General features: G+C 47.7%; 1 protein-coding gene across 1 annotated transcript in view; it reads right to left on the bottom strand.

The window, feature by feature from the left end:
- Positions 1-19464, bottom strand: part of SWT1 (SWT1 RNA endoribonuclease homolog) — a 1175709-nt gene that overhangs the window by 240797 nt on the left and 915448 nt on the right. The window contains exon 15 of the mRNA XM_086956007.1: positions 5252-5395. Coding sequence (XP_086812133.1) covers positions 5252-5395 — 144 coding nt within the window. The remainder of the gene's footprint in view (positions 1-5251; positions 5396-19464) is intronic.

The raw sequence follows: 19464 nt of genomic DNA, 5'->3' as shown, positions 1-19464 counted from the left end.
CTTAACACTGTAAAAAGCAATAATCAGCTGTCACTTCTAGCAATGAAGAGCAAACAAACTATTTCTGTAGGCAATATACACTGCATATACCAATAAACAAATAAGCAAACAGTTAATATAGATATTATTCCTAACACAGTGAAAGCAATATTCAGCTGTCCGGAGTCTTTTTGGAATTGCGATCAACGGCAAGTTTGTACCTGGAATGAGAGCCAGCGGACAGACCTTACTTTAATTACAGTCTGCATGTAGGGTAGGTTTTAGAGGCGAGCAGGACTTGTCCTTATGTTGTTCCTGGGTGAAGGTGGTCAAGGTTTGCAGAGCCGAAGTTTTGTCATCATGGGAGAGGGCTGCTCTTTCCCGATCTCTGCCACGGTGCCAGGATCCACTGGAGTGACGCGGTCTATTGTCCGGTGACAAGAGGGAGATATCAGATAGTGCCTGCTCCGGGGTAGCATGGTGAGTGTCCATTTTGTGTGTGGTCTAGGAAGAGACGCAGGTCCTCTGGTTTGTAAAAATCTCTAGAGATTCCATCTTTGGTTGCACGGAAGCAGGCAGGCTCAAAGAGGCCTTATTTGATGTCCAACTGTGGCCTCATGGAAAGAAATGCCTTGCGGTGGTCATTGATTTCCCTGGAGAAGTCAGCAGCCAAATGTATATTGTGACCCCTGTTGCGGGCTGTGATCAGTAGCTGCCTCGCCTGCCAAAGCCTAAAGAAACAAGCAATGAGGGGACGTGGTCGTGTGGCGAAGTCTTTGCGTGGGGGTCCAATGCTATGGGAATACTGTATTTCCAGTGGCGGGTCAAATGTGATAACTAGTTGTGTGGTATGGGAGGGCAAATAGGCAGCAAAAGAGGGTAGAGGTCAGGTTATTGGTGACCCAGTTATGGACCTGCTTTAGCCGCACTACTCTGGCTAGTCGGGCTTGGATACCAGGCTCCCACTTGATCCTTGTAAATGTTGAGGTATTGAAGTGCGTTGAGAGTCGTGTTTGACTCTTACAAGGCTCTTCCGTCTAACCAGAGTGTTTTCTGTTATGTCACACCAACGGTACCTTGACAAATCTTCTGCAATGGGATTATGGCGAGAGCCTGTCTGGTGCCTGGGGAGTGGTGATGAAGCCAAGGCCCTAGATGCTTAACTCAGGGTACCTCTTGTCTGCATAGAGGGGGGGGGGGGGGCGGCTGACCTGCAACTCTCCCTCTCACCTATGTGATGGTAATTGCAGGGCACACTATGGCGTATATGATGTGGCTCGGTTCTGGAACTGGTGTAGGGTCTGGTGTGCCTCAATCCCACTTCTGGACAATGTGTATGGAGAGGGAGCCACACTTACCCACTCATGGCGCTCGCCTCCGCAGCTCCGATGGGGTCTTTAAGCGTATTCGCCACATCAGCACTCTAGTGTTTTTTTTAATCCCAGAAAAATAGGTGGGAAACAAGACGCCAAATTCAGGGCAAGAGACATGAGGCAATCAGGTGCGAAATCTCAAATGCGAAAGGGTGGTGCCGCTCACTCAGTTCAACTCATCACAGATCCGAAAGGGTAGGAGGACGTTACTGCGGGTATCATGACCTGTTAATGCCGGCAGGTATATGCGGAAGGAGGCTGTGGAAAAGCCTCCCCAGGTCCTCCTTGTTCACTTCAGTCATGCATTTTCCCTCTCAGATGTCCTGGCCTAAGTCATTCAACATGGTGAAGATCACCAGCACTGTTGAAGAAAATACTACTACCTCAGTTGCCGCCGTCTCAATTGTCGATTGCATTTCTCCTCACCGGCGTTCTAGACTAGGTAATTCAATAGGATGAAGAACATTGGCAATTCTGTGGGAAATACCACCACCTCAGTTGCCACCGCCTCAATTGACGATTGAATTCAATTATGCCAGTCTTGGTAAACCGGAGCAGCAGGCGGTAGAGCACAAAAAGATGGAGGTGGAGTTGATGAGCTACGCAAGGGACGAGGCTGTGAGCCTGTCTCTAGGCCCAGCTGACTCACCCGTTCCTCAGGCCGTCAAACCATCTGTGTCCGATGACAGCGTCTGAACCCAGGCCACTAGGGTCCAAAGCTCACAACCGCTCGTGAGGCATCTGCATTGTGGTCTCAACCGCACTAAGAAGGCCACCGTCCCCCGTCCGGAGTCCGTCCAAAGCGGAGCTCCCAGATCAGGCGGCCATCTTCCCTTGTGGCCAGACCACGCCATCAATGTTATCTTTCTGCAAGGGATGACAGAGAACGTTTACCTGTGAGGGAGAAATCTAACTTATCAAATAGTTTGAGACAAGTCTTCATAGTAGAGTCTTTAGCTGGTAAAAGGAAATTCTTCCAATCAGCCACATATGGAAATACTTAGTGGCCTGGACTCCTCACAAAGCTGCCACTGGGGCTTTTTGTAAACATTCTTGGGACTGATTTTAGATCAAAAGGGAAGCCCTTGAATTTGTACTGGCAACCAGCAACTTTAAAGTGCAGGTATTTGTTTTTTTGGGGTGGATAAGGATGTGAAAATAAGTAGTCTGCAGCTGTAAAGGTGTCATGTATTCTCCTGCAAAAACAACAGGTGACGGACAGAATGCAGAACAATGTCATACATTCACCCCAGTACAGAGATCTGGGCCTAAATCCATCGTTTTTTTGCTCACCATGCCATTCCAGTTTGAACCCAGCCATATGCAAATCAGTCTTGAGCCTGTGCCCCATGGGAACAGTCCAGCCCGAACTGCCAAGCCAGGTCCTCCCTAGACTGGAAACAAGCATCCAAGGACCGGTTTTGGGCTTTCAGCCCTCATCAGCGTGGATAGCTTGATTCCAGTGGCATGGAGAGCACGGGACTCACGTCTGAGCATACCCGTCCCACTCGGGGTGACAAATGCAAAAACAACAGGTGATGGATAGAATGCAGAACAAGGTCATACATTCACCCCAGTACAGAGATCTGGGCCTAAATCCATCGTTTTTTTGCTCACCATGCCATTCCAGTTTGAACCCAGCCATATGCAAATCAGTCTTGACCCTGTCATGTATTCTCCTTCTAACAAGAGATGAAGAATCTGTGGCAGGGATACTATGTCAAAAGATTGTTTTGTTAGGTACGTTTGTTAATTGCTATAGAACTGAAATGAGACTCTGCTCGTTTGACCTCTGGATGAAGGAGAAGTGAGACTAGAATCCTACTTGCCACTGAGATTAGGGCATACATTCTATGGCATCTTTGAGTATCAAAGATAGTGTTGGTTGGTCACATATCTGGTTCTGGAGCGTCATTTTGCATAGAGGAATCAGAAGTAGTTTCTGAAAGAGTTCTATAGTATAATCAAATCTCATCAGATCTAGGAACCATCAGTCAGTTGTGATACCTTTTGTTCCTCGTAGCAAATCAAAATTCTGTCCCCATCTGGAAGACATATTGATGGTGGAATGGGGGTTGTGGCCAGTGCCAGTGTTGGGTTGTCCTGACCTCTTTACTGAGCTCTTCCCATACAGCATGGTGCTTTTCCTTGGTAGGCTGGTGGTGGTAGAGTCCTATATTGCTGTTGTTATGACTGTCCAACAGACTGTTGTCAAACTTGACACAGTTGATATCTGTAAGACTAGTATCCTATCCTATTTGAGCATTGTCCTTTTAAACAAGTACCATGAAAAGGCTGCTACCGCCTCAATTGTAAGACACGCAGTGACCTGGCAGCATCCGTGCCCAATTTTATAGGCTGAAGGGCATCATCAATGTGTCTTCTAAACAATGAATCCTCATTGAAGGGCATATCTAAAATTCTACACTGAATTTTCAAACCTAAACGAAGTTGAGCATCACCAGCCTTTCTGTCAGAACACAGCTGCTCCAATCAACTGCATAAACCCCCCTTGCTAACTCTAAAATAACTGAAGAGGCCCTTTCCCCTTCGTGCAATTTCTATCTGGCTTGTTAGGAGGCCTTTTTGACAATGGCCCTACATCAGAAGGACTTTAGCAAATTTCTTGTCAGCTTTCCTGGGAACCTTGTGAGGTGGCTTTTTAGAGGTTAATGGTTCTTCCTATAATGGTGATTTTCAAGATCGTTTGAGCTCCAAATTCACCCGCTTTGAAGCTTTCTTAAGAATGAGGGTTGAGTATTCCAAGTCCTACACTCAAGGGGAGCATCTTTTGCCTTTGAATTTTTGAAGCCATACAAAAAGCTTACCTTCTCTATCTTAGAAGGTTTTACTAGAAAATATTTAAAAATCTTGCAATCCTTACCCTTATGAGAAGGATGAAGACAGACTATGTTCAACCATTGTCCCTTCTGTCCCACGAGTAGTGACAGTGAGTAAAGAAAAATGTTTCAAAACTTCTCTCACATCAAGGTTCTTCTTGACCTCCAAATTTGTTATTTTTTTTTTATCGGAAATGCTGCAAAGAAGTTTCACCATAAGTGAAACATCCATAGGTTTTACTACTATTATCATCCATGATAACGTCTGGGCACAAAAACCTATTTAAATGTTTTTTAAATGTTTTTTTCGCTGTTATGCTTCATTTTAGTTTTGCTAACGTATTCAATTACTTTAAAACTTCACATCGGCGTCAAAACATTTTTACAAATATTCATACTTCGGCTTAAGCATTAGAATCTCACGTTTTTCCTTGTAGCTCCAAAATAACTGAACTGATTTCCACCAAACCAAAAGCAGGTACTAAATGACCTTCATTAAAACTAGTAAATCTTCCCTTCAATGATTTTGCCATGGCGTGTGCACAAAAATGCTCTATGCAAATCCCACTACACTGATGCATAAAATATTATTTTGGCAGTCCCCTGCCAACCCCTTTATAACTTCTGAACCATTCACCTGATCTACGTCAAATTGGGCAATGTCTACAATGTACACCGATGCACTTTCTCTGTAACGCTAGTAAAGACTAGTCTAAAGGACCCAAAGTTATTGAGGATATACAAATCAGATATCTTACGGAGTGAGGTGTCAACCTTAACTACAGAGGCATGAGTGAGCCTCTAAAATAAAAAAAAATTCTAAGGGACAACCCAGTCATATACCTCCATTTGAGTGGAATAAAGCACTATAACGTGCTCTCAATATTCATTTTAGTTTTTAAAACATTAAAAGAACTTGAATACAATAACTAGTAAGACAGAACTAAACTACTGATTATTTCAAGTAAAATAAATATATAAAATATATTAACTGTTGGATGTCTGATATGGTGACAGTCACACACTCCCCTCAAAATCCTTTGCACAACAGCTGCTTACCTTTGAATTCCTTCAAGAATATTCTTCACAGCCACCATGAGCTTTTGAAGGCACACAAAGGTTTCGTGAAGTGGCAGTATGCTTGTGTCCGGCTGCTCAAGTAGGAGAGGCTGAATACCAGCAAACTTCTGAAATAGGTCATTGCTGTTGATGACCAAACAAGACAAAGTATTTATTTTCATAAATCAAACAACATTTGTAAGATTTCAATCTCTCTTTTTTTGAGCCATAATGTTTTTAAAATGTGAATGCATACATATAAAAACACATATTACCTGGTATTTCTGATGTATCCCATTTGAAAATGTCCTTAACTTAATATTATTACTTACATTCTATTTTATAGTTATTATTGAAGAGGTGAGGCCATGTCTATTGTAGATCCATCAAGTTTCATACCTTGTGGTTTTAAAAGAGTTCTCAAATACTGCAACAAAGTGTATTGAAGAGTCAACGATTTACTGCTCAACATACACATTTTCATTATTTGGGGATTTTATGAAGGCCTGCATGTCTTTTTAGGGACACTTCAGGGAGCTCACAGTCTTGGAGAAAAAGCCTGCTTTCATAAACTAGAGCTGGTTTTGTTTGATAGGTGCGGTAGAATCTAGTATGTGGTTGTTCACTTGTGACTCACTTAATATGAAAGCTTAGTTTTAGGCAAGGGTAAAGACAATTCAGATTCAGCTCCATATAGAGTGAAATGCAGTAGAATAATACACTTTCGATCTTCTTAAAACAATCTCTCATAGTTTTGATCTTCTTACCCAGGCAGGAGCACAAGAACGTGCAAGCCCTAGTCATTCAAGGCCTTAAAAGCGGCCAGAAGACCTTCTCTCTGATCCTCATAAATTGCTACCTGAACCCCTGCACAACTTCAAAAGCATGCACCATAGGGACCCTATGTTTGACCATCAAGACAATCATTGAATCTCATCCCACACATGAAATCGTGTAGGTAGGCAACTTCAACACCAAATTCCAGGGCCATCGTCATAATGTGGGACAGAGGAATAGCGAACACGATCAATCCAACAATCTACTTAACATATTTGGTCTAAAATCTAAAATCGGCAGACCGGGCTCTGACGGATGCCCGCCCCATGTTCAAGAAAATCTCTACAATCGATTACATCTTCGTGTGCAGCGGTTTAATTAATCATCTTCAGAGCTTCAACATCGTAAATCGCACAGAAAGCGATTGCAATCCACTGGTAATAAATCTGAATTTAAACCGCCAGATAGCTGATACAGACAAGGAGCTAGGCTTACCCCATAGAAAATGAACCATTAAACGTGGTAAAGCAAATCAAATGGCAATCTTACCACTCGCCCCTGGTGGCTAAATGGCTTGACGGCATGAATTCTCGACTACAGGATCATCCAGGGAATCTCCTCCTAATAAACTGGGACCTGATGACCAGAGGGTTGGGAGCATTTCTCTAGGGACACAGGGGTCTTTCAAAGTGATTCCGGCAACTCCCAAGATACATAAACAAACCTCGGAGCATCAACCTCACGTGGAAGAACTTGAGGAAGAAAAAACGCCATCTCAAACGCAAACCAACAAATGGAAATTTACTGGCAGTTAAGGCAGCACGGAATGCCCACAAAAAACTATCTGGGCCCTGAAACATGCTCAGTAAGAAGAGTAATGGAAAAGTATCGTCTTAATGGTCAAAGAAGGTTTCCTAGCTCGATTCTGGAAGTATGTCAACACCCTAAAATCTTTTGGAACCCCGAGATCAAACGCGGTCCCGGCACCAGTGTGGGAGAACCACATGAGAACCCAGTTCCTGGCACAGAATCCGACAGCTATCACAATCACAGTCTCATAGAACGGAGAAGAACACCAAACCCTGATTCAACCGAAGGAAATTGTAAAACTAATAAAAACTATGAAGTCCAGCGGGGCGCCTGGCCCAAATGGACTCCCTGCGGGGATTTTCCAATCTGCTCAAGAGGGCCGGGCAGTGCTACTTACCCCACTATTCAACATGGCATACACCCTTGGTAAAACACCTGAAGATTGGAGGGGCTCAATACTATGCCAGAATCACAAAAAAGGAGACCGTTTAAATCCAAGAAATTATCGTTTAGTAGCTCTGTTAGATCTGGCAGCTAAAGCACATGCACGTATCCTTCTGGAAAAACTGGGAAATTGGGCGGAAGGAAATGAGTTGCTTCCTTTCTTTCAAACAGGCTTCCAAGGCAGAGCCGCTACAACCAACAACATTTTTGCTGCATCTGCCATCTGTCACCAAGCTGGACCAAACTCCACTCTATAGCTGCTTTGTCGACCTAACAGCAGCCTTTGAAAAGGTCGAAAGACAACTGCTGTGGAAGAAACTAGAAAATTGGGGTATTTCATCTTCAGGTCTAACAGCCATAGCGTCTCTCTACTCGGCAACCTGGGTACAGGTCAAAAGAAGCCACACATCTCTCTCTGCTAAAATCTGTACGACCGGAGGTCTGAAAAAAGGTTGTGTGCTTGCTCCCCTCCTTTTCAATATGTATACAGCAGACTTGGGAAGTCTGCCGTATACATATATAGACTAGACTAGGCAATCGCCCTCTATATTTCCTTCAGTACGTAGATGACGCACAAGTTACTTACCTTCGGTAACAATATATCTGTAAGAAACAGTAGTTAGTGTTAGATTCCTTACCTTAGAATATCCCCTGGAGTCAGACTGGATCCGGAAAGTTTTGCGTAGCAGTACCCCTGCGTGTCGATAGGCGTCGTCTGTGGCTCCGCGTCCGTCGTCGTGATCGCCGGGATGACGTCGCCGGAGTACTTAGACGCCGCCCTCGCGCGCTGACGTCAGTTCTTGTACATAGCTTTCCGCGCCAGGAACTCAGAGCCATGCCAGAGACCGACACTGGTGCCATGAAACTAGGGCCCGAAAGGGATGTCCTTAACCCTAGATATCGGTTCGCAGAAGAGGGAGGATGGGTGGGGCGGTAAGCGATCTAACACTAACTAATGGTTCTTACAGATATATCGTTACCGAAGGTAAGTATCTGGTGCATCTGAAAGATACCCCAGCAATACCAACCCCGATGGTGGGTCTGCGAACCAAGATCACACAAAAAAGTCCTGGAGAATGGAACGGCCGTAAAAAAGCCATCTCTCCGGACTTGGCTGTCCAGGCAGTAGTGTCTAGCAAACGTGTGCAGCGAGGCCCACGTAGCTGCCTGACAGATGTCCTGCAAGGGGACACCCCGACCCAGGGCAGTAGTAACCGCCGTGGCCCAAGTGGAATGGGCCCTCATCCCAACATTAGGCTTCTTTCTAGCCAAGAAGTACCAGACCTTGATGCACAACACGACCCACGAGAGATGGTTTGTTTGTGCAACGCCCGTCCCTTCTTCGCACCCTAGTAACCAACAAAGAGCTGGTCGTCCACCCGGAACTGGCGTGTGCGATCTAGGTAGAAGGAGAGCGCACGTTTTCAGTCCAGACGGTGGAGCCTCTCTTCCTCCTTCGAAGGATGCGGAGGCGGAAAGAAGGTGGGCAAGGTGATGGACTGCCTGATGTGAAAGGCCGTGACTACCTTTATTTTATTTTATTTATTTATTTTATTTTGAAAGTTTTATATAGCGCGAACAGGATCTTTGCAGATATCAGAGCGCTTTACACGGCTGGGAATGCCAGCAAGAGATTGGTGTTACACATAGGTAGAACAGCACATCAATAATACAAATATAACAGTTAAATGTGTGCATAGATAGTCAGTAGCATCGATAATACAGGTGAGATACATAGTCATAAATTTCGAACAGCGATTTAAATGTGTGCGTAGATAGTAGTAGCAACAATAATTCAGGTGAAATACATAATCATACATGTTCATACCTGCATAGAGTTCGAGCAAAGTAATACAGGTCGGAGTAGGGTCTTTCCAAAACCACGGTTGGGGAGGAAAGAAGGACGAGTCCTTAAAACAACTTTGTCCGGATGGACAGAGAGGAAAAGAGGTTTAGTAAATAGAGCCTGGAGCTCACTCACTCTCCTGGCAGAGGTGATGGCAACCAGGAATGCAGTTTTAAGAGTCAGAAGACGAAGAGGACAGTTATGGCTCAAAGGGAGCGCACATCAAATATGTCAGAACAAGATTCAAGTCCTACTGAGGCATAACGAAGGGAACAGGAGAAAACATGTGCGTGATGCCTTTCAGGAATCTATTTACAACAGGAGACTTGAAAAGAGAAGGCTGATCAGGAAGCCTTAGAAAGGCTGAAATGGCCGAGAGGTAGCCCTTGAGAGTGCCCAGAGTAGAGCCGTGCTGGGCAATAGACAGAAGGAAGAGGAGACATCTGAAAGGGGGGCAGAGAGTGGATCCACAGCCTTTGCTGTGCACCATGCCACAAATGTATTCCACCTGCAGGCGTATACCGTCTTTGTGGAGGGACGCCTGGCTGCCAGAATCACATCACAGACTTCAGGAGGCAAGTCAAATGGCATCAACTGCAGCCGCTCAATGTCCACGCATGTAGGTGGAGACTGGATAGGTTCGGGTGGAGGACCTCCACTGCTGCTGCGACAGTAGGGTCCTCCTGAAGAGGCAGACGAATCGGGGGATCGACTGACATGCTGAGCAGCTCAGGATACCAGTATCTTCGTGCCCAGTCCGGAGCCACAAGGATGACTTGGGCACGGTCTCGCCGGATCTTCTTCAGGACTCTGGGCAGATGTGGTTTAGGTGGAAAGGCGTACAACAGACCGCAGTTCAACTTGTGACGAAAAGCGTCGCAGAGCGAGTGCCGCCTTGGAAATTCCAACGCGCATAATTGATGACATTGCGCGTTCCCTTCGGTGGCGAATAGATCTAACCAAGGCTCTCCCCATCGCTGAAAGAGACCTTGCGCCACGTCTGAGTTCAGACGCCATTCGTGATCCATCATGTACCGGCGGCTGAGTTTGTCCGCCCTGGTGTTCAGAGAACCTGCCAGGTGTTGAACCACAGGTGTGACACCCTGGTTTTCCAGCCATGTCCAGAGGCTCAGAGCCGCCTGACAAAGGGTCCACGACCCCACCCTGCCCTGTTTGTTGCAGTACCCCATGGCGGTGGTGTTGTCTGTGAACACCTGCACTACACTTCCCCTGACAGCGGGAAGGAATGCCTTCAGTGCAAGACGGATGGCCTGCAGCTCCAGAAGGTTGATATGGAGCTGGGACTCCGCCGGAGACCAGAGCCTCTAATCTCCCTCTCTCCCATGTGGTCCCTCCCATCCCAGGAGGGACGCATCTGTCACCACTACGTGCTCTGGTTGGGGAAGGGAGAGAGATCTGCCGCTGACCCAATCGCGGTTTGTGAGCCACCACTGCAACTGTCTCGCAGTGCCCTCCGAGATCAGGACGTGGTTGGACAGGTTGCCCTGATGCTGGGCCCACTGAAACTACAGGTCCCACTGCAGAGCCCGCATCCGCCACCTGGCATGATGCACCAGTAGGATGCAGGAGGCCATCAGCCCTAGAGAGCCGCAGCGTCAACCTGACCGAGACCCGGGATAAAGGCTGAAAGATCGGAATCAGAGCCTAAATATCCCAAACCCACTGCTCGGGAGGAACCCAAAACTGCGCCGAGTCCAGAACCGCTCCGATGAAGAGGAGCTTCTGAGAGGGGCACAGGTGCGACTTCGGCACGTTGATGGAGAACCCCAGCTGGTGCAGGAGGTCAGCCATAGTCTGGAGGTGGGAGACGACTGTTTGGGGCGAGCCTGCCTTCAACACCCAATCGTCGAGATAGGGGAAGACTGAAACCCCTAATCTGCGCAGATGAGCTGCAACCACCGCCATCACTTTCGTGAACACCCTTGGGGCGCTGTTAAGGCCGAAGGGGAGCACGGTAAACTGAAAATGTTTGTGGCCTACCGTGAACCGCAGGCAAAGCCGGTGGGCCGGCAGGACGGGGATGTGAAAATATGCGTCCTGCAAGTCCTACGCTACCATCCAGTCTTCTGGGACCACGTCCTACTTCTGGCCCAGGAACACGCTCGATGGCCCCCTTGGCCAAGAGGGCCGTAACTTTGTCCTGCAGAAGTTGCAAGTGATTCCCCGACATGCGGTGGTACTGCGGTGGCATGGCTGGAGAGGTCGCCTCAAAGGGGTGGGAGTAGCCCCTTCGGACGATTTGCAGCACCCACCTGGCAGACGTGATGTTACTCCAGTGGGGGAGGTTATGGCGGACCCTGCCCCCTACTGGCGAGGAATGGGCCTGAAATGCCGGACTAGGAAGGCTTAGAGGCAGATGCTGCAGGGGTGGGTGTGGACTGACCCTGCCGGTGTCCCCCGGTACCGCCACGGCAGTAGCCACTTTCGCGACCGCACTGAGCCGGAGTCTGAGGCCTGTGGTTGGCTGGACGTGTGAGGGCATCCTTCCTTGGCCACGAAAGGAGCGAGAGGCGGAAGTTTGCTGCGTTGGCCAAGGCCCAAGGACTTGGCTGTAGCCCTGGAGTCGTTGAAACGCTCCAGCGCACTGTCCGCCTTGTCGCCAAAGAGGAGACGGCCATCAAAGGGCATGTCCATGAGAGTTGCCTGGACATCTCCTGACAAGTTGGCGGACCTCAGCCAGGCGGGGCGACGAACCGCCACCGACGTTGCAATCGCCCTACCCAACGAGTCTGTGGTACCGAGTCCACACTGAATGGAGTAGCGTGCTGCGTCCCGCCCTTCGGCTAGGGCTTGGGTAAGCTTTGCCCGGGCCTCCTCCGGGCACTGTGGCAGCACTTCCGCAACCGTATCAGACAGAGAGTGGGGGTAACGGCCCAAAAGGCAGGCGGTGTTGACAGGCGGCAGCCCTAAACTGAGGGAGGAGAATAGTTTCTTGCCAAACTGATCGTACCTTTTGGATTCCCGATCCGGGGGAGCGGTCGGGAATGCGGTCTGGGAGGTAGAGACCTGGATCACCAGGCTCTCTCGGCGGTGGGGTGAACGGACAGGAAGCTGGGGTCGCCCGGAGCTGGGCGGTGGCGTCGGGCCAGGTTCCGATCTACAGGGAGGCCTGTAGAGGGCTTGGGCCAAGTGCCCAGGAGAACGTCGGCGAGGGCTTCGATAAACGGCAGGAGAGGCTCCGAGGGGCATGCCTGTGGTTTGAGCACCTCAGTGAAGAGGTTAGTCCTCACGGCCGCGACAGGGAGCTCAAGAGCCAAGGCCTTGGCTGCCCTAGTCAACACCACGCTGTAAGCAGCCCCCTCCTCCGTAGCCACGGTAGGAGGGGAGACGAATCCAGTGTCGGGCGAAGTGTCCAGACCACTGGCCTCCCCCAGCTCGTCTGCCCAGTCCTGGCTCAACTGGCACTGCAGTGCCAGAGGGTCCTCAGACCCCTCCCGGTCCTCCTCATCATCTATCTCCTGATAGTCAGGGAAAAATGATGGAGCCAGGTCGTCGGTGAAGGGCTCACCGATCGGCGTCGAAGACGGCGCTGGCTCGACGCCTGATCCGGACCGGGGCTGGAACCAGGGACGACGTCGCCCGGGGATGGCGTTGGGGGCGTCACCCTTGGTGACGCCGCCAGCGGAGAGGTTGTAAGGTTGACTGGCGATGCCACGGATCCAGGCCTTGATCCTGCGGAGCCCTGCGGCATCGGGACCGGAGTCGTCTAAGGCGCCGGGGCCAAAGCACCCAGCGGCACCAGGGCCGGAGCCGCCGGCCCACTAGGGCTCCCAAACAGACCCGGGGGGGGGGGGGCCGAAGGCACCTCAGCAGGGTCCGACGGGGGAAGCGGGCCCTAATGGCCGTGAGGAACGTGCTGATCTCCTCCTGCGTCGCGTGCAGCCCAGGGACCGGCAGGTATGGAGCTGGGCGCGACACTTGAGGCTCCGGTGGAGCCACGTGGGCCGTGTCGCCCGAACCCCCGGCCGCATCGAGCGAGCATCGGGGGGAGTCGGAAGAGCGATGACGCCTCTTCGACTTCTTTTTCGAATGCCTCGACTTACCTGAGGACTTCGAGCCCGACGAGTGGTGGTGACTCGCCGAGAAGCGATGACTGCGGCCCCGCAACCGGTCCCTTGATCGCCTCCTAGACCGGGACCTCGAGCGGCGCGGGCTGACTGATGGAGCTTGAGACACTTACGGGACCGCTCCCGCCTAGCCTTCGAGGTCAAGGCCCGGCAGTCGGGGCACGACTTGTCATCATTGTCGGCCCGGAACAGTAAAGGCACCAACGGTGGGGGTCGGTCACGACATCAATCGGAGACAGTCGTCACAGGGCTTAAAGCCAGGCATCCCTATCGGCACCGCAAGTCGCAGGTCGACTCGAGAAGTGATCCAAAACAGATCAAAAACGTAGTCAAAAAAGACTAGGAGTACTGCTCTTCCCGGATCTGCACTTGCTGGCGCGGAAAAAAGAAGAACTGACGTCAGTGCGAGAGGGCGGTATCTATTTATTCCGAATTCATCCGGGCGATCACGACGCCGACGACGGATGCGGAGCCGCAGACGACACCTATCGATGCGCAGGGGTACTGCTAAGCAAAACTTTCCAGATCCAGTCTGACGCCTGGGGATATTCTAAGGTAAGGAATCTAACATTAACCTGTTTCTTTCAAATATAGTCATCATGGATCACACCAAAGTGGGCCTCCAACAAGCTCTGATCAGTTTACATGAATACAGTACATCTAATTATCTTACCATCAACTCAGATAAGACATAAGAATAAATTCAGAGCAGAAATAGAAGTACTTGGGGTCTGGTTCACAGAAACAGCAAGACGCACTCCCCATACAAAATTGAACAACATGTTAAAAAGTCCGTCAGCAGTGGGCATCAGAAAGGTCACTCAAGCTTCTCTTATCCCAGCATTTTCACATGGGCATCAAGTTTCTTGGCGCTTTTTTGGAAATCTTAGGGCGTGCTCAATGTGTGGCGTATAAAAAAATCTTTCAACTCTTAGGTTGGAGCTCGGGCTGATCAAACAATCATTAACCCTTGAGGCCGACTTTCTAAAAAATGATATTCGAATCCTAAAATCTCTGAGGGAATCCCTAAAAAGCAGCCTAAGAAACACATTCGAAAAAATTGGCTCACTATGGAATATTTACAACAAGGGGTGGTGAGGGACAGAGTCTCTGAATTAAGCAGAAAGCCCTCACCCAGTCAAGAGATCAGGGCTAGATCCAACACCGGTTCTGAGCTGGGATGGGGCAGTGAGATAAATAACGGTGATGGATCAAGCCCTGATCTTTGGACTGGGTAAGAGTGGTCTGCTTAATTCAGACACTCTGTTCATCACCACCCCCTTTTCTGAATCACTATGGAATAAGCAGCTTACAAGAGCCATGGCTTCCATTGAAATAAACAAACCAGCATTCGTTCACACTTGCATTTCATACGCCACCTGGAAATCACGTATCAATAAACAAGTCCAACAAGTCTCGTACCAGCAAGACCAGGCCTCATTAAAATACAATATCTTTCCTGACCCCGCTGTATGACTCATATTTATTAACCAAACCTCAGCCCTACCTTATCGCCCGCTTCACCCTAAAACCAGAACAGAGATTATGTACATGCGATTGCTGGCACTTCCAATTATGGACTTCAGCCGGGCCTGGGCAAACCAAAACACAGAAGGAGCATGTCAACTGAGTGACTACAAACGTGATACGTGGCTCCACCTCCTGTGCTGCTGCCCGATCTTAGCAACTGAAAGGAGGATCCTTCTCAGAGAACTATGCCTGAGAGAAAAATTAACCATCTGCCATGAGGCCTCTGCAGTATGTTTCTCACAAAAAGTACCTCACATCCTGGCCCGCTGTGGAAAATTTGTACAATCTATTAGGGGAGCCATGCACCACGGAACTGCCACCCGTCCCAGCCCTGGTAAGGTCCAAACGCTGATAATGGACTATTTTAACTCCTTAACCGTGGCGCGAATTCCGCCGCGGTGCGGTTGTTTTATTGAGTGGGCAGGGACGCGTCGGCCAACTGATGTGCGCAGCACTACCAAGGAAGTGATCTTGACCGACGTTGGCCGACGCGTGCACGCAACGGGTTAAACACAGGACCTTGAAAGAACACTCTCCAACACTGTTGCAAAGCACAAGCACTCTACAGAAGAAAGAGTATCGGCATGTAGAATAGTAACAAAAGTAGTCCTGGAGATCTGAGGAGCCAGACGGTTGTTACTTTCATAGGGGACCAGACAAAGAACAACGGCCAACCGCAAATATGTGAAGAAGCCCAGAGTCAAATGTTAGGACTTAACTATCGCACCTTACCAGAGTTTTTAACCTTTAAGAACTGTGATGCCTTTTACTTTTAATGCTCTTATTGTAATGCAATGGTTTTATTTCACTTATGCAAATAAATTTAAATTCATAGGGGTTAACATTCCATTTGTGGTGGTTGTTAAGGTGTTTCCAGATCCTGGGCATGAATAAAGACTTTCAGAGTTTATGAATATGTATGAAGTTCCTATGATAAGAAAATCTCTTCACATAGCTTAAACACATGTTAGCTTTCCCAGACGGTGCATCCAATTAGCAATGTTTCAACAAGCATGGAGAGTAGATCTGCAAATGTCTCTGATTCGGACCCACCCACTCTTGCTGCGTTTGTAATGGTGGAAGGAACACACATTCTCTAAGAAGCCTGCCTTGCTCTGATGCTGCATTATTTAGGGGCCTATTAGGATGGCGGACGGACCTGCGTCCGTCCGCCACCCCAGAGGAGGAGGGACCGTCCGCAGGGGCAGCGGCGGTCCCTCCGTGCTAATTAGGATGTGACCGCCCCCCTGGTGGTCACATCCTGTATTTTTAACATTGCGGCGGGTGCTGCTTGAAGCAGCACACGCCGCAATGTTAAAAAATACATGATTTCTTTTGTGTGCACGAAGCTGCAGGCACTGCGTGGTGCCTGCCGCTTTGTGCACGCAAAGGCAGGGGGGTACCATAGGTACCCCCCATGTGCACCCCCCACCCCCCCTTTCGCCCCTGGGGGCCCGCAACGGGCCCCCAAAGAAAACACTGTATGCCTTTCCACGGCGGAAATGCCCCCGTGGAAAGGCATATGCCCGCAGCCATCGTAATATGGCTGGCGGTGTCTGATAGACACCGCCAGCCATGTTAGCGTTTTCCGCCGCGGTCGGAAGGCGACCGCGGCGGAACATGTAGCGGACGGAAAATAGATCCCCCAGCCATCCTAATGTGGCGGGGTCTTTTTACAGTTTGCAGGGGATAATCCGCATCCTCCGGGCCGGCGGTGGGTTCCGCCGGCCCGGAGGATGCGGATTATCCGCAATCCTAATGAGCCCCTTAGTTTGTGCAAAAGACTAACCGCCTGACAACAGTAACTTTAGCCAATTTATTGCTTGACGAAAAAACCTTATTTGTACCAAATATAATCTCTAAAAGATTTTGTCTTTTCCTGCTGAACATGGATACTGTCAAGAAATCCACATTGTGCAAAATCTCTTCATGTAAAGAGGCAAGATGGCAAGGCCAAACGAAAAGCATTTCTTCATTTCATGGAATTTAATGAAAACATCCAAAATGAAAGAAGGGACAGTTTGAAAAACAACTTTTATCCTTATGGAAGAGAAGACAAGGCTCCTCAGTAGAGAGTGTACAGAACATTATGGAAATATGGAAACTGATTATTTTCAAAAATATGCTTGTGGGATTGAATTCCATGATCTAGGTAGACTTCCAGAGCAGGCGTGCTTAAGCGTCTTTTCTTTCTTGAATGCTTTTCCAAGAGGAGATTGTCCTTGCAGGATAAGCTGTCTGCCAGAGGTGTTTCATATCAATGCGATGTGGTCTTGGGTTTCCAGAAAAAAAGCTTTCTGTGTGATGGAAGCAATTTTAAGGATGATCCTCCCTTCTATGGAGAACCATTTCAGAGAGACCAAATAGGTCAGATATTCCCGTGGCTAGCCTAGCAGTGCATGTTGGCTGCCTTAAGAATTCGTTTTCTTTTGTTTTTTCTTTTTCAAGCAAGGTAGGCATAACAAATGACTATACATTAGCCTATACTGGTTCCAATACAAAATGCAAAGCATTCATATCGATGGAGAGGTAAAGCAAAAATACATGTAGATCATACAAGCATAGGATTCTTATGGGGTATGGCAATATATTCAATCAATCTTTTATAATTTTATGCCAGACTGCATTAAATCTCAACATTGAGCTAAAGCCTCTAATTTTAGCCAAGGCCTTTTTCCTCTCGAAAGCCTCCACAAAAATAAATTATAAATAACCCACCACCCTGCAATGTTGCAGGGCCTAGGAGAAATCCAGGCCCTAGAGATGGCTAGTCTGGCAGCAACCAACATTATAGAGTGCAGTGCACGACGTGCATAGCTAGAATCTCCCTTATATTCTAGCATGATCTCCTGTGGGGTAAAAACCAGATCTAATCCAAGGCTGTTTTTAAAGACCTCTATAACTCCCTGCCAGAATGTCAAAAACTGTGGGCATGTAGCAAACATATGTACAATATTTGCATGTTCTCTGTATTTATGGCAATTCAACTTATTGCCCTGAAAAGATTATCAGCTGGGGGTGACAAGGAGTTCAATATCCGAGACATAAATCTTTTCAGGGATATAATACAACATATATTGTCCTAAATCGCTGTAGCCTTAGATTAGTAGACCAGACAGCGTCTTTTAATATTGTAAATGCTTCATCTATCATAATGGGAGTGCTTTCAGTCTCTAGAATGGTGCTCCAATTTAGTGCTAGCTGTAGACATGGGTCAGCTCTATCCTGGCGAAGATATTTATGTGCCACACGAATTGCATGCTTCCGAGGAGGTTCATGAAGTAATGTCAATAGTTCATATGTGTCTACTGATTTAAGACCCTGTGTTCTAAAACGAAGTCTCGAAATTGTTGATATTTATAGTAATGTTGACGTGGCATTGCGAAAGTGTCTTGCAAAGTTTGAAAAGTTCAAAAACCATTACAGTCATAGAGGTTTTCAAGCTTATCAATCCTAAATTTAACCCACTGTTTGGACACACCATCAAGAAAAATATCCGGAAGGGATGGGTTTTGACTAAGCCCCTGAGAGTCTTAAAAAGTACTCTCTTGAAATAATTCAGATAGGGAATACGATAGAGAAATCTACAGCTATCTTGGTCTAGCAGAAGTTTGTGATTAAAGTGTGGCCACTATTTGAGAGAAGGCTACTTAGCCAGTTCGTAGAAGAAGCCCAATAGTATAATTTAAAATCGGGGAGCTGAAGACCGCCTTGGCTATATGGGTACTTTAGTAGTTTAATTGTTCTGCATGTGCATTTATACCCCCATATGACACTGCTTATTAGCGCCAACTACTTTTTTTAAAAAGGAGTTAGTAACTCTCAAAGGGATTGAGCGAAATAACTATAAGAATTTGGGAGGATCGTCATCTTTATAATGTTACACCAGCCAATTATATTTATGGCTAGTTTATGCCAGTTTTTTAGCTTTTTAATAACATTGTGGAACATCATAATTTAGTTTAATTATACGGTCAATCTGAGATGAAATACAGATGCCTAAATAAGTAACTTCGGGGAATGTCCCCATTACAGGGCTACCTGGTGTAAAATTCAATAACACATGGGTTTTATTAGGGTTCAGTTTATATCCAGAAAAAGATTCAAATATTCCAGCCTCATGCATAATTAATTCCAAGGAGTTACTCGGGTCCGTAGTGAAGATAGCGATATAATCTGCTTAGGCCTTGACTTTCGATTCATTGGGTCCCGGACAGAGTGACTGAATGTTTTTATTAGCAAGTAAAGCCCAAGATACAGGGCAAACAATAATGGGAAGAGAGGGCATCCCTGGCGTGTACCCCCATTTATACGGAAAAGCACAAGCCAGCGTAATTCAATTTGGCCTGTGGTGCACGATAAAGAACCCTTACCCACATGATAAATCGGCCTGTCATTCCAAATGAAGGATAGGCCAACCCTATGCCACACGCTTATTCCGCGTCTAGTAGTATAATTCCCGGATTACTAACAGATCGATTGGCATAGTTGAATGCCATTATAGCGGTATTAATATGTGCCAAAGTATCTCGGCCCGCTATGAAGCCATGCTGTTGACTGGAAACAAGTTTGGGCATCAAGGGAGCTAGGCGGTTCGCCAAGATTTTGGCGTCAGCATTGATAAGGGATATCGGTGATAAGAGCCGCACTCTTCCGGAGGTTTTCCCATTTTCAGGAAGAACACTATATTAGTAACATCCCAAGTTGGTGGTACAGTA

Source organism: Lissotriton vulgaris, chromosome 1_1 (assembly GCF_964263255.1).
Source record: "Lissotriton vulgaris chromosome 1_1, aLisVul1.2, whole genome shotgun sequence".
In the NCBI taxonomy this organism is placed as follows: Eukaryota; Metazoa; Chordata; class Amphibia; order Caudata; family Salamandridae; genus Lissotriton; species Lissotriton vulgaris.
The sequence above is the reverse complement of the archived record's forward strand: the minus strand, read 5'-3'. Positions and strand labels throughout refer to the sequence as shown.